Below are 14,133 nucleotides of genomic sequence, written 5' to 3' on the forward strand. Positions count from 1 at the left end.
AGCCTTGCTATCAACCAGCAAGTAGGAGGCGGTGACTGGAGAGACCCCGAGACCCCTGCAATGAAGGTCATCGAACCATCGTTATGTGCCAAAGCCTGTGGCACGTGTTTTGTGGACAGGAAGTCCCGAGTCCTCAAGGAGCAATGTCCTCATGCCCATTTCACAGATGAGGGAAATTGAGGCTCAGACAAGCAAACTATCGTGCCCTGAGTTTCACAACAGATAAAGGACGGGGTCAAGGTTCTCTGTCTTTCTCATCTAGCTCTCAGGCCCTTCCTCTACCAGAACAGGGCACATTCATGTGTGCACAACTGTGCATTTCTTGGGGCGGGGGGGGGGGGGTCCTTGGTTTTTTCACTCTGACAGTTGCGGAAAAACGGAGGCTTTATCCGGCTGACACAAAACGCTGGCGGGAGCTGACTCTGCCCCAGGGTGAGTTCGGTTTACCCGACATAACAGTATCCAGTCAATGCCGCGACCTCTCTCAAGCTACAGCGCCCGCCCCGCACCCTTCCAGAAGGAGTCGGCGCGCCGTCAGGCTGCACAGCCCTCACCTGGGAAGGGCTCTTTGAGGAAGTGGCCATTGATGGTCTGGTTGGCCGTGCCCAGCGGGTTTTTGGCAATGAGGGTATAGTTGCCGTTGTTGTAGTGGGTGGGCTTGTTGAAGAGCAGGCAGCCCTCGGAGACCTCGCCCTCCTGGTAGTACTCCACGTGGGTGATCTTGGACTCCCGCAGCGGCTGCCCGTTGTGCAGCCAGTGCAGCGTGGGCGGCGGGTTGCCACGCACCACGAACTCGATGCAGTGCTCCAGCCGCAGCTCCGGCTCCTCCAGGCTCACCACGCGCGGAGGGTCTGCAGGGGACAGGCCCGCTGACTCCCAGCACACGGAGCCTCCTGGGCCCCAGAGCAGCCCACCAGACACTGGGATGCGGAGCCCAGTTCTTCCCCATCCAGCTCGGAAAAGACCAAGGGGCTCAGAGGCTCCCCCACCACCTTCCCAAAAGGGGGGAAGAGAGGGCTATCTTCACCCATGCTTCCCGGGTCCACCACAACTGGAGGGCCCCTTCCCCTGACCTTCTAGGGGGTGAAGAGAAGAGAGACGGGGGCCAACGTGGGGGTATCCTGAAGCATAGATGAGTTGCAGGCATACCATCTTCTGAGGGACAGGGACACCCTGTCTGGGGTTGCAGCCAAGGATTAACTTGCTTGGTCCTGCCCCCTAGCACACCTGCCCCCGCCTCCCGCCTCCTGCATGACCTTCGGTACACAGCCCCCCTCCATGAGGGCAGCCACTCACAGTGCACGGTGAGGGCCACGCTGGCATTGCTCATGCCCACCACGTTCTCCGCAATGCACGTCAGGGTGAAGCCGTTGTCCTCGCTTGTCACATTGACCAGAGTCAGGTTGATGGCATGTACGTTGGTCCAGTTCAGATTTGTCTAAAACCGCAATAAAACAACAACAATCAGTTTCTAGAAGGTGACTCCTCACCACCTCCCAAACACCTTCAGGAATCCAAAAGACAGCTGTGCAGAAAGAGAAGGAGGCCTTTCCTCCTGCCGCACACACTGACCGAGCACCAGGCTCTCCACAGTCAAGAGCTCAGGAAATCCTCACATTTACCCTATGGGGTGAACGGTAGCATTATACCCATTTTACAGATGAGAAAACTAAGGTACAGAGAAGTTTATTAGCATGCTGAAGCTCAGGTGGGCTAGAAAAGATTGCAGCTGCATGAGAACCAAGTATGCACAAACTTTCCCTCTTCTTCCTTCTCCTCACATCTCTTGCTTCTACTCATGATTTAGCTCATTTAGACTAAGAAGTGAAGGCTCCCCAGCCTCCCGATGGGGCCAGAGCCCAGAGCGCCCACCTGGTGGGTGTTGATGGACTGCAGTCCAGTGACTATCCAGTCCACATCGGGCAGAGGTGATCCAGAGCCATTGCACGTGATGACAGCATTGTCACCCTCTCGCACGGTCAGGTTCACATGGCTCACACTGATCTCAGGAAGGTCTGGGAGGGAGGACAGGATGAGTGAAAAGATAAGCCAACACTTAATACCAAAACTTTGTCCCTAGGGTCGATGGTGGCACTTCTCAACACAACCTGCTTGAGCTCTTGGAAGGCCCCCGAGTCCCAGAATCTTCACGGCACCTCCCTGCAGACGTCAGAGCTCAGAATTTAAGCCCAGCTGGGCTCTCCCACAAGGCAGGCAGCGGGTGGGGTTGGGGCAGGTGCTCAAAGAATATAGTTCCAGCCATAAGGTCAAATGGCATCTTCCACTTTGGGCTCTGGGTCTCAAACTGTCGTCTGCTTCAGACTCCCATGAGGAGTTTGCTAGAAATTCCAATTTCCGAGACCCATTCTGAGACATTCTGGGATCCCATTAAGTCTGTTGGGCCCAGGAATCCGCTTTTCTAGAAAAGATGCTCCTGATCCAGAAGGTCCAGAGCCCCCGCTTTGAGACAGACTCCTTCGGATCTGGTTGACCAGTAACTCACAGAGAGAAAGGCCTCCGGTCCATTGAGAAGGGGCCACTCAACCCCTGTCTTCATTCCAGGCTCGTGGAGGGACAGGAATGAGCCAGGAGGTAAAGGGTAAGCCAGATCTGCACCCGATGCAGAGTTCAAGGCCGGGAGTGTGTTTATGGAGGTGGGGGGTGGGGACCGGAAGGCCCTGGCTCTCCAGGCTCCTGCGCAGGGTCTGAGGGAGCTCTCCCCGGAGCCTGCTGGGGCCCGGCGGCTCACTCACCACACTGGCTGATGTTCATGCGGAACAGGGGCAGTTGGGAGCCATCGGCACTGATGCAGGAGAGGTGCTGGCTGTTGAGCTTGGCCTCCCCCTGCTCCTGCCACAGCTGCATCCAGCGGATGTCGCAGCTGCAGTTGAAGAAGTTCTGCTCCAATCTCCTGTGGGCAAGGAGACAGGGGAAGGGACCTCCTGAACCAAAGACGGCCCGCTCCCTCCCAGGGCTGTGAGGGACACCCCCACCTGCGCGTCAGGGATTAGGGAGAGAAAGGGGGTTGAACAAGGTCTCGAAAGAAATGAAAAAATACTTCCAAGTCCAGGAATTCATTTAGATTTTGCACTAATATACTCATTTGGAAAAAAAAAGAAAAAGAAAAAAGAAATCCACTCCACGTAACTCACCTGCCAACGAGACCCTTTTAACTATGTCAGCTTGGGATGCTCCTCTTCCCAAAACCCTCCAGTGGTTTCCCATCCCATTGAACGTCAAGGTCAAAGGCCTACAGGGTCTGCGCTGCTCTCTGCCACCTCTCTGGCCTCATCTCCTACCTCACACCCCCTTCCGCTTCTCCAGCCACACTGACCTTGCTGTCTGTCAAGTTCACTAGCATGACCAGCCTGGTCCTGCCTCAGGGCCTTTGCACTTGTTGTCCCTTCTGCCTGCAGAGTTCTTACCTATAACATATCTGCTATATTGGCTATCTCACTTCATTGAAGAATCCTATGGCGTTCTCTAACCACTGCTATAAGTAAGCTACCACCAACCCCTGCCTCAGCACTGCCCCGTCCCCGCCCTACTATCTTCTTCCCCGGAGTATTTGTCACTGCCCAGCATCACTTTAAACATTTATTTGCTTGTTTATTATCTGTCTCCCCAAATAAAAATTAAGCTCCATTGAGCTCGAGAAATTGCCTGTTTGGTTCTTTGCTCTATCGCCCGTATCTACAACTGAGCCTGACACATAAATACCTGTTGAATGAATAAAAGGAGGGAACAGAGGGAGGGAAGGAGGAAGGAAAGAGTTACTCTCCCTGGGGAGTAGGTAGTTAGCGATTTCCAAGATCTGCTCAGAGCCCATCCTGGGACCAGCTTTCTTCTTCACAAATTCAACAAAATCCCTACTAAGCACCTCTTCCATGTCTGGCTATGAGCTGAGTGCTGTTGATACAGAGCTGAATGAGTCTCTGTTCTCCAGGAGCACTCAGTTTGGTGAAGAAGAGCATCTGATGGAGAAAGCGTCAAGTTCAAGGCCTTCCTTCTCCACTGGCTTTCCCTGTGACTGAGAGCAAGTCCCTGCCCCTCTAAATGGGGTTATCCCATTAGGAGGACAATGGCACTCACTGATGTAAGACTCTTCAAGTAAAGGGCACCCAGTAAATCAAATGTCTGGATCAGCAGAAGGAACAGGATTCTCTCACTGGGCCAGTAAGGAGACAAATCTGTCGGTGCCCAGCAGGAGAGGCAGGAAGACCCGGGATATCCGGGACAAGGGGTGGAATTCCAAAGTGGTTCGGCATGCAGCAGGACTGATCAGCTCATAGGAAAAAGTGAGGCCCTGGAGGAGGAGTCAGCGTGTCTGTCCCAGCCAGTGGGACACCACAGGGAGAAGCTGCCAACACCTTTGCATGGTACCCCCCTGTCCAAAAGCACGCTGGCTTTTCCCTGCACTCTTTCAGAAAAAGAGAAGGGACCTAGCCTTCACAGAGCATCCGCTCCCACAGCCACCCTAGGAGACAGCCAACACTGTCCCTGTCCAGAGCAGGGACCCTCCTCTCGCGTTTGGAGGGGTTAAGTCTCATGCTCGAAGTCCCTGGGCTGGGGTGTGACAAAGCAGGGCTGCAAGCCTCAGCCTGCTGGACTCCACACCCCACACACTCTCCACCCCGTCTACCTCGTGCAAGGCACTGCTGGGTGTGAAGGGAGACGCGGAGGAGTCAGCACGACCCCCAACTCTGCGGCTCCTGGGCAGAGACCAGGGGAAGAGTTCACGGCGATGCTGGAGGCTGAGATGGGAAAACAGGAAAGAAAAGCTGCGCCAGGGCACAGAGTTCATGTCAAGGAGCACTGGGAAATACAGCTGGAAACGAGAGTGGAAGCCAGATGGTGCGGGACCTTCACGGCCACATCAAACATCAACAAGCTTGGAATTCATCCAGAGGGCAGTGGGAGCCAGTGAGGCCCCTACAGCTCGAAATGATGGGAGCGAAGCGGGTCTGTGAGAAGAAGAATCCAGCAGCACTGCGCATGAAGCGTGTGCATTTCTCAGAGCGCCCAGGCAACGGGATGAATGGGGGATGGAATCCTTGATTCACACGCCTTGATGAGACCCCGTGCCTGGCACGGGGCTACCTGCACCCAGACGGGGCGTCTTCCCTCATTCACGCACGGGCATGTGTAGGGCGGAGGCTCAAGGTCACGGTTCTCGAGTTTTTTGGTCTCAGAACTCCTTTTTACACTTAAAAATTACTGGGGGCCTCAAAGAGCGTTTGTGCATGTAGATCATACCTACCCCTCTACCATTTTGGAATTCAAATAGAACATTTTAAAACATTAGTACAAACTCCCATCCGTCACCAGAGCGACGATGTAATCACAGGTCAAGTGGCCTCTGGAAAACTCAACTGCACACCTTCTGGGGAATGGAAGTGAAAAGGGCAAGTAATGTCTAGTATTCTACCTCATGGTCTCCCTGAAAGGGTCTTGGGGACCCCACGGCACCTTGGACCCCCACTTGAGAACTGCTGCACTCATAAGGGCCTAGAGTAGACTGGTAAAAGCAGGGGAGAGGGAAGGGAAGATGGAACAGACATGGTAAAGAAGACAAGGTGGTATTTGCCGCTTTGTTGGAGGCAGAAGGGAAGAGTGGAGGATGACACCAAGGTGTTAAGCTCCAGGAGACAGGAAATCAATGAAGGAGAGACATGTCTTTAGCTGAAAACAGAAGAGAAGGAACCAATGGAAAGGAAGAGGTTCAGTGTATGAGGAACTGGGATGAGGTCCTAGAGGAGGAAGGTGAAGCATGAGGCCCGGAAGTCTCAGAGGCATCTGCCCCAGAGGAAAGGCAAGATGGCGCCATGGCTGAGACAATGGATAGAGAGGAAAGAAAACAAGCAGGCAGGAGAAAGTGAGAGCTAAGAAATAAAAATGGAATGACATTTGCGTCGCACCTACCACGTACCCAACACCATGCGGAATGCCCTCCTCACACCACCCCCATTGAACCCTCCTGTCAGGGAGGAAGCGGGTGATGGCTTTGTCAGGAAAAGCAGAAGGTCAAACTAGGCTGCCCAGCGTGTGGAGGACAGGAAGGCCTGAGGACGTGGATCTGTGTTTGCATTCACACCGCAGGGGCGGCGAGGGGAGGCTGGGCAGCTCTGCTGGAAAGATACTGAGGGTCCAGATGCTTGCATATACGCAAACTGACCCAGGTCAGCCTGGGTTTTCCCAGATGCTCGCTTGACAAGATGTGGTCATTCATTATGAAGTAGTTGTAAAAATACAAATTATCCACCTGGGTGGAAAAGATCAGCAAGTGAGGGGCTGGCTGGGCTGGGCTGCTTCAAGACCATGTGCTTTACTGAATCCTGCCTTACCCGAGCCCCACACTGCTGTGCCCCCCGACTTCTCGGTGGCCCCCTGCAGGGGTGACAGTGCCAAAGCGTGCTGAGGCTGGTGGGAGAATCAGGTGGGATGACACGGCTAGACACGAGCACATTAACAGCTTCTTGTTTCCTTCCCTCCTTTTCCTCTAGGGCCTGGTCCCCTAGAAGGGATGCCCCATGAGACCCGGCCTTTCCTCTACTCCACAGACTCCTAGAAACCGCACAGAAACCTCCAGCTTTCCCCCTCTCCCCTGGGACTTTCCTCCTAGCCGGCAAGACACGCGCACACACACAATAGAAAGCATGTTGAGTCTGAAAACAGGGGTGCCCTGGGCCTCCCACCGAGCTGACCTACCACAGCCTTCATATCCTGACGAGAGAGGGTTCAGGAAGGTGGACCGGAAGCAGAGAAGGGCAGCCCTCAGTCTACATGATGCCATTCGTTCTTCCAGCAAGTCCGGTGTCTCGAAGAGGGGCCTTGGGCCAGGACTCCGGGCGCTGTCTCGAGGAGCCTGAAGTAAGTCTTCCCCACCCCATCAATAATACAGGTGGCCCCAAGAATAATACAGCAGCAGCTGCTTTGGGGCAGAGCTCAACCCACACCCAGCCCTTGCCCCAACATGGCCTGGGGCCTAATTGCAGGGCCCTAGGGGCGTCCCGCAGATAAACTCAGCCCCATCCAGGCAGACACAGACGCCTCACTGCACGGCCTAGGCCATGGCGGTGTATGTAGAAAACACTGGCTCTCCTCCAGTCATCACTCTGGCTTTCTTCTCCCTCCACAGCACTGGTGCTTCCAGTGGCAATCCTGGGGCCGGCCACAGAAAATGGGGAAGGGGTGGAGATCTACAGTCAACCAAGGAAGCCTGTCCAGAGGCCCAAGTGATGATGGCGCTGGCCTCCCAGAGATAACAACACAATGGCAGAAGTGGTACACAAACAAAGGTTTGAGTGGAGCCAGCGGTCACCTTGGGCAAAGCTAATGCACTGAATTGTGTCTCCCCCGAAAGATCTGGGCAAGTCCTCACCCCCAAGACCCATGAATGTGACCTTACTGGAGTACAGTCTACGTGGATGGGATCAAGTGAAGGATCACGGAATGATCATGGGACAAGATCATTCTGGATTCAGGGCGGGCCCTAGATTCAATGACAGGTGTCCTTATAAGAGAGAGGAGGGGAGAGGCCAAAGACACAGAGATGGGGAGCACAGCCTCCAAGATGGAGGCAGAGACAGGAGGGGCACTGACACAAGCCGAGGACACCAGGGGCCACCAGAAGCCAGAAAAGATAAGCAAAGATTCCTCCTCAGAGCCTCCTGAAGGGAGAGTGGCCCTGTGACACCTTAGTTTTGGCCTTCTGACCTCCAGAAGAGTAAAGAGTCACTTTCCACAGTTTGAAGCCTCCCAATTTGTCATGATTTGTCAAAGCAACCCTAGCAAACTAATATGGCCAGTAACTTCTTCCCCAAGATTCTGCTTTAACTTCTGTAAAATGGGGCTAATTGTGCTCGACCCTCTTCCTGCACAAAGTTATTATGAGGATTAGTGATAATACATGATAACATGCTTTGTGAATTGAAAGGGGCTATAAAGAGACCAGAAATTATTATTACAGTAACACTATTATTAACATGATCGTTCAGGGACTTCTCTGAGAGCCGTGGAAAGCGGTCATGGCCAAGACTGGGAGAAAAGAAAGTGCCAGGATCAGCCCAAACCCATCCCAGATACCGAGTTAATATTTTACCAAGTCGATTAAATCTGCAAATTATACCAGAGGTAATTATCACTTTGCTTTAAGAAAATGAAATATTCCAATCTGTTTTAATCATGTCTGCTCTGTGCGTGCAGGGTATTAAGAGAAGCCTGTTCAAGATACACTAATGGTCCTTAGGGTATTTCTGGAAGGTTTCTGTGCTGTGGGTTTATATCCTCCGGTGCCTCTTGCCTTTGCCTAAATTGCATCATGGGATTCAGAATCCAAGCTTCTTTTCTTTCTAATTCATTCTTTATCTCTAAGACAATCTCTTTGATTCCCGCTCTGATTTCTGGACAGACAGTTCCAGTCTTCTCCGTAAGGAAAAAAAAAAAAAAAAAAACACCATCTTGATATAACCAGAAACTTCTGAGAGCAAAAATGCAATGCCAACTCAAATTTCTGCAAACCCGTGCCACTGAAACAGTGTTAAGTACTCCAAAGGGAATCCTGAAAGATACTTCCAGTTCTCTTAATAAGAGAAGCACAGCCTGGACTAGTGAGGGGCAATGGGCGAGGTGCTCAGCCGAGACCATATCCTTCATCTGACAAAAGTAAGTGAGAAACGAGGAAGGGAAGCCTCCGGCTCATGACCAGGGCTCTGAGATGGTAACTTGTCTGGGCCCCCCCACCCAGTGATTCCACTCAGGAACCCACCATCTTGAGACTGGTTTCCAGAAGGAGACAGCAAGTATGGAGGATGGGGGAAGTTTGCTGAGTTGTTTAAGGAAAGAGCCCTGGTCTTTGGAAACAGCAGACCTGGGTGGCGGTAATGCTAATTATCATACTACTAATTCCCATTATGATTGATAAGCTCTGTGATCTTGGACCAGTTGTTTCACTTGGCCAAGCCTCAATCCCTCATTTGTATAACTGGTTATAATGATACCTCCCATGGAGGGTTGCTCCAAAGATGAGACAGGACTTTGTTCATAATAGGTGCTCAATATATGGCTCTTTTGTCTCCTTCTCTACTATTGGAAAGGTCGTAGAGACTCAGCCCTTGGATGGAGAACCCCAACAGCATTCGTTCTTGTATCAAGGATCCTCCAGTGGGGGAGGGTCTGGTTGGGGCAGGCAGAGATCCTCAATGACAGGATCAAATGTGCCCAGAAATCACGGACTGCCTCGGTTTGCCCCTTCTGATCCTGCAGAAGGTGGCTCAAAGCCTCACACTCTGGCTTTGTGATCTTCCGGCCACCTCGGCCCAGAAAGTCATCTCCCCCTGGCCTCTCTCCTCCAGGGCCAAAATTCTTTCTTCCTGGAAATACCCAACCCACCCCAACACCCCAGCCCACAGGCTCCATTGGGCAGACCCTGGCAGTCTACAAGGCTCGTGGCAGATGGCGCCGTGTGGACTAATCAGGAAGTCGGACGAGAAAATACTACCCCCTCTTCCATTTGCCAGGAACTGGGACTGTTTGGATTTTAATCATAGCCACAGCGAAGAGCCAACATGAGGCCCCTCCAGCCAAAGATAAATTTTCCACTCTCAACATTCAACTCTTCCTCAAAAAATTGACCCCTACCAGGGCAAGCGCTCCTTAGAGGGGGGCTTCTTTATTTTCCCATGTAATTTTTTTCTTATCTAACAATATGACAGAAATAAAATACTCGGGGACGTGGCAGCCCTCACACACTGACTCACACTGGAGGGAACGTCTTCATTCTGCCATAAGTCACATCTAGCTCACCGGTGTATTGATCCCGGGCAAAGATGAATGCAGAATCCCATGATCCTCTGGGAGAAATCTGACATTTTCTTTAAATATATATCCACGGAACAACTGTTTCTGAAACTCCATGAAACAGGTCACCAGGGCAGCACACCATTGATTCCACATCCAATGATTTTTTAGAAGGAACACTGAACGTTTTCTCAATAATTCAGCCAACTGCAGACCCCAGATGTCCCCCAGAGAGACGCTGTCCCTCGATTCCTACAGATGAAGGGGGAGGCATTCCGGGAGAAGCAGACAGGAGACTCCCAAGAAAGAGAGCCCCCAGTTAGCTCCTTTACGGCAGAGCCCCTGATCAGATCTGGGGCGACGTAAGAAAGAACTGCAAACATGCACTTTTTGAGAATGATTGCAGAACCGATCCTTGAATTGGAAACAGGTTTTAAGAGGCTGAGAGACAGCTAAGCAGAGTGGTCAAGACCTTGAGTCCATATGCTACCACTGGCTAATGGGGAACCCGACACAAGATACTTAACCTTGCTAAGTACCTCAGCGTCCCCGAATGTGAAGTGATAGGAATAATTCCTAACCAATAAATTATTACAAGAATTAAATTAAAGAACGTACATAATTCGAGAGATTGCTTGGCACAGTGCCTCGCATGGAGTCAGATCTCAGAAATCGTTGTTAGTAGTGATCTTAGCAGTCCTGTTCATTTAGTGCTAAGGTTTTTTTCCACCTACAAAGATGGGAATGAATGCAATGCATCAAGTCTAATGGTCTGACATTTAGCTGTCTGTGACATCTGTGACATTGTCTAGGTTTTCAGCGTTGTATACACAAATAAGTATATATTTACCTTTTTCCAAGCTCCGGTAGTTTTTTTTTTTTAAGATTTTATTTATTTATTTGACAGAGAGAGAGACAGCCAGCAAGAGAGGGAACACAAGCAGGGGGAGTGGGAGAAAAAGCAGGCTCCCAGTGGAACAGGAAGCCCGAGGCAGGGCTCAATCCCAGGACCCTGGGATCATGCCCTGAGCCAAAGGCAGACGCTTAATGACTGAGCCACCCAGGCGCCCCAAGCTCAGGCAGTTTTTAATCGGTGTATCTCGGGATCTCTTTAGCCCTATGCAGCTAGAGAACTGTGTATACCTACTGTGGCCATACCAGAGGAGGGTAAAATCCTAAGAAAGGAAGGCAACCCACAGCAGTACTGTCCTAAACTCTCCAACACTGTTGAGATCACCTCTGTACTTCCCGGCCCTAGAACAGCTTTTCAAAGAATGAGGGGCTCGCAGGTCCATGAGGATAAGTAGGGTATACAAGGCCATCATGGGGTAATGGGCTATTAGGTCACTGGATGTAAATATTCCCCTCCCTGACCAGCTGGGTTGGAAAAGCTAAGATCTTGACTCATCCGTGAACTCACGTCTTCCCAGGTGGAGGGAAGGCAAGTTGAAAAGCTAACAGCATGGGCAGAGATCCAAGGCTACCGCCTCTCGGTAAAGATAGTAAAGCAATCTGCATTTGGTGAATTTGGATCTGAGTCACTATGTAAAAGGGAACACATGAGCAGTGCCTCTGGAACCCTGGCTCCCTAATTTCAACCATGTCTCAATTCCTTTCCAATGTATTCCTTGATCTGTTCCCTCAACATAACATGCTGTCCTTCATGCACAGAGATGACCCTGATGACACACACGTCAACACGACTTATTTTTTCCAGCAGTGGTCAGGAATTTTCACCCGTCCATCCAACAAGGGTTTGTACACAATAGCTGGAGGGTAGGGGTGCATCAATCAGCCTTGGAAGGCAGTAAGACCAAGCAGTCCACAGGCAGATTGAATAAATACACAGACTTGCCTCCCACCCCCCACCATCGGGATGCCCATACGCAAGCCAAATAGGCTGACAAAAGATTATGAGTGATGGAAAGGGCATGCAATCTGAAGTCAGAGGCCTGGGTTCAAGTTCTAGGTCAGCCAGTCCCTAACAATGCAATCTTGGCTGTGTCTCATGTGCCTTTGGGGGCTCAGAACCCTCACCTTAAAATGAAGAAATACATTTTATATTGGAGATATAATAACACCTATCTCCCATAATGCTCATGATGATAAATCTAAAGTCATGTAAATGAAAGCACACCTGATAATCTACAAAATCATATATTACAAATGTTATTTATTATAAATTGATAAGTACTTTTGGTATTATAAATATAAATGCTATTACTACTAATTACCTACAGATCACAGAACTATGTCCTGCTCAGAGGTAAGATTCCCGTCTTCTTCAGAAATGTGCCAGAAAGAGCATCAGAAATCAAGCAACAAAGACGGTGTCTTGCTCTCACTGAACATGGTATACTCTGTGTCACCCAACCCAAGAAGCCCAACCTCAGGTGGCTCCACTGCCCCACATTTCTCTCCACCCAACCGCGACCACCACTCTACTAGTTGAATGGTCTTCAAGACCAAACTTACAATTCCCGAAGACTCAGCGTCTGGAAGAGCTGCCATGAAAGTGTGGTGAGCCGGTTACTCGACAGGTTTCTGCAAGAGGGACAAATAAAGGGGAAATTAAGGGAGAGATCTGGCATAAGTAATGCTCTTGGTAGGAAGCTTGGTTGTTTCATGGAGCCTGGCTTTGTGGTTCTTCTCCCTTGCTCCATTCTGCTAACAAAGTATCTGCCAATAGTCAAGGTTTGGAGAGGATTTCGAGGAAAGGAAAGGGAGAGATTTTACAAATGTAAAAAAATAAAAAAATTGTTGGTCATTTTCCCACATCCTCTCACCACAGTAAAGGTTCAGGTCACCCTCCCACAGGAGGACAGAACTCTCAGGATACACAAGCCGACAAGCATTCTTCTTCATTTTTATTATTGAGATGTCACTGACATTAAAAAACTATGTGTATTTAATGTATACATATTGATGAATTTCAAGGTAAGTGTATACCCATGAAACTGTCACCATAAACAAGGCCATAAACTTAACCATCAACTTTAAAAATCTCCTCCCTCTCTCTCTCTCTTTTTTTTTTTTGCAATAACCATTATACCAGATATAACCTCTTAACGCATTTCTAGGTGTACAATCCAGTATCGTTCATGACTCACTATGCTGTACTGCACATCTCCAGGACTTACGCATCTTGCATAAGTGAAACTACTTCCCCTTTTACCAACAAGCATTCTTAACATTCACAACAGTGGGGAAAAGCCCTGCAGGTCACCTACAATTTCTTCTACCCAGTCCCTCCCCCGGCAAAGAGGCCCATCAATGATCAAGACATCAGGCTTTTGCGCACACTTCTGTTCTCCTCCTAATGACTATTTAATTGTTCTCATTAGGATGTACAGGGGAAAGGAGTAGCCATTAGTCTTCCAAATAATAGAAGAAACACGCCCACGGTGATCACGTTGCCAGGCTCAACAAACAACTTTTGATGTGATAACAGCCCTTCAAGGCAGCAGTTAGACACGCTGGAGTCGACGTGACATGGCAGGAACACTACTCCTGCACTGATGAGATCGGATGGCGGTACAGACGCCACGCAGGTCAACATCTATGCACACACACACACACAAGCATGTGTGCATCTGTGTCGATCAAACACGCAGGTGATAAAGGCTAGTGCAGACTCTTGTTTATACCCACACACGTACACGCATGCACGCACCTCTACTTAGATGATTCCTACAGCAGATATTTGGGGAGGAACCAAATACAGGCTACTTGGGGGAATGAAGGGTGGATGAATGAGACGGTCCCTCTGAAACTTATATTCAAGTTACAAATGAATAAGCAGGAGAGCTGCAGTTTGCCATGAAGAGAAGGAAGGGTACAAACAAAGTGATGCCATGACCAATATGGGAGAGGCAGACAGCTCCTGTATGCAGGTACTTAGAGAGGCGCCCTCCAAGATGGTAGCCTTGAGCTGAGGCCAGAGCGAGAATGAGCCAGTGCCAGGGCTGGGGTGTTCTGGGCAGTGGATGCGAGAAGAGCAAAGGCAGAGAGAGGGCCAGTGGGCAAGGAGGTAGGGGAGTGTGGTAGGGAACAAGGAGGAGAGAGGACAGCCACAACCACCTTGCTGGCCATGGTGAGGAGCTTGGATTTTTTTTAAGGAGCAATGAGAAGGCACTGGATGGCTTCAAGTAGGGAAGGGACATAATCTAATTACCATTTCTTAAAGGAAGAGACCAAGATTGGAAACTGGCAGAACAATTAGGAGGTTGCTGCAGTACTGAGGAAGGGGATTAGAGATAATGAAGCAGGTGGATTCAAGGGGGAAGGGGGACAGCGCCGCCAGAACCTCGCATTGGATTGTGTCTGGGAGGGGAG

The 14,133-nt window shown here is 50.4% G+C and overlaps 1 protein-coding gene across 3 annotated transcripts in view; it reads right to left on the minus strand.

Annotated features, from left to right (window-relative positions):
* The window catches only part of NTRK3 (neurotrophic receptor tyrosine kinase 3), a 384,278-nt gene that overhangs the window by 261,701 nt on the left and 108,444 nt on the right, over positions 1 to 14,133 (minus strand). For all 3 annotated transcript variants that reach the window (XM_026510431.4, XM_057303718.1, XM_026510432.4), the window contains exons 4-8: positions 12,274 to 12,342; positions 2,754 to 2,911; positions 1,873 to 2,015; positions 1,297 to 1,438; positions 555 to 851 (exon numbers count right to left, since the gene is read on the minus strand). In XM_026510431.4, coding sequence (XP_026366216.1) covers positions 555 to 851; positions 1,297 to 1,438; positions 1,873 to 2,015; positions 2,754 to 2,911; positions 12,274 to 12,342 — 809 coding nt within the window. The remainder of the gene's footprint in view (positions 1 to 554; positions 852 to 1,296; positions 1,439 to 1,872; positions 2,016 to 2,753; positions 2,912 to 12,273; positions 12,343 to 14,133) is intronic.

Source organism: Ursus arctos, unplaced genomic scaffold (assembly GCF_023065955.2).
Source record: "Ursus arctos isolate Adak ecotype North America unplaced genomic scaffold, UrsArc2.0 scaffold_28, whole genome shotgun sequence".
NCBI lineage: Eukaryota > Metazoa > Chordata > Mammalia > Carnivora > Ursidae > Ursus > Ursus arctos.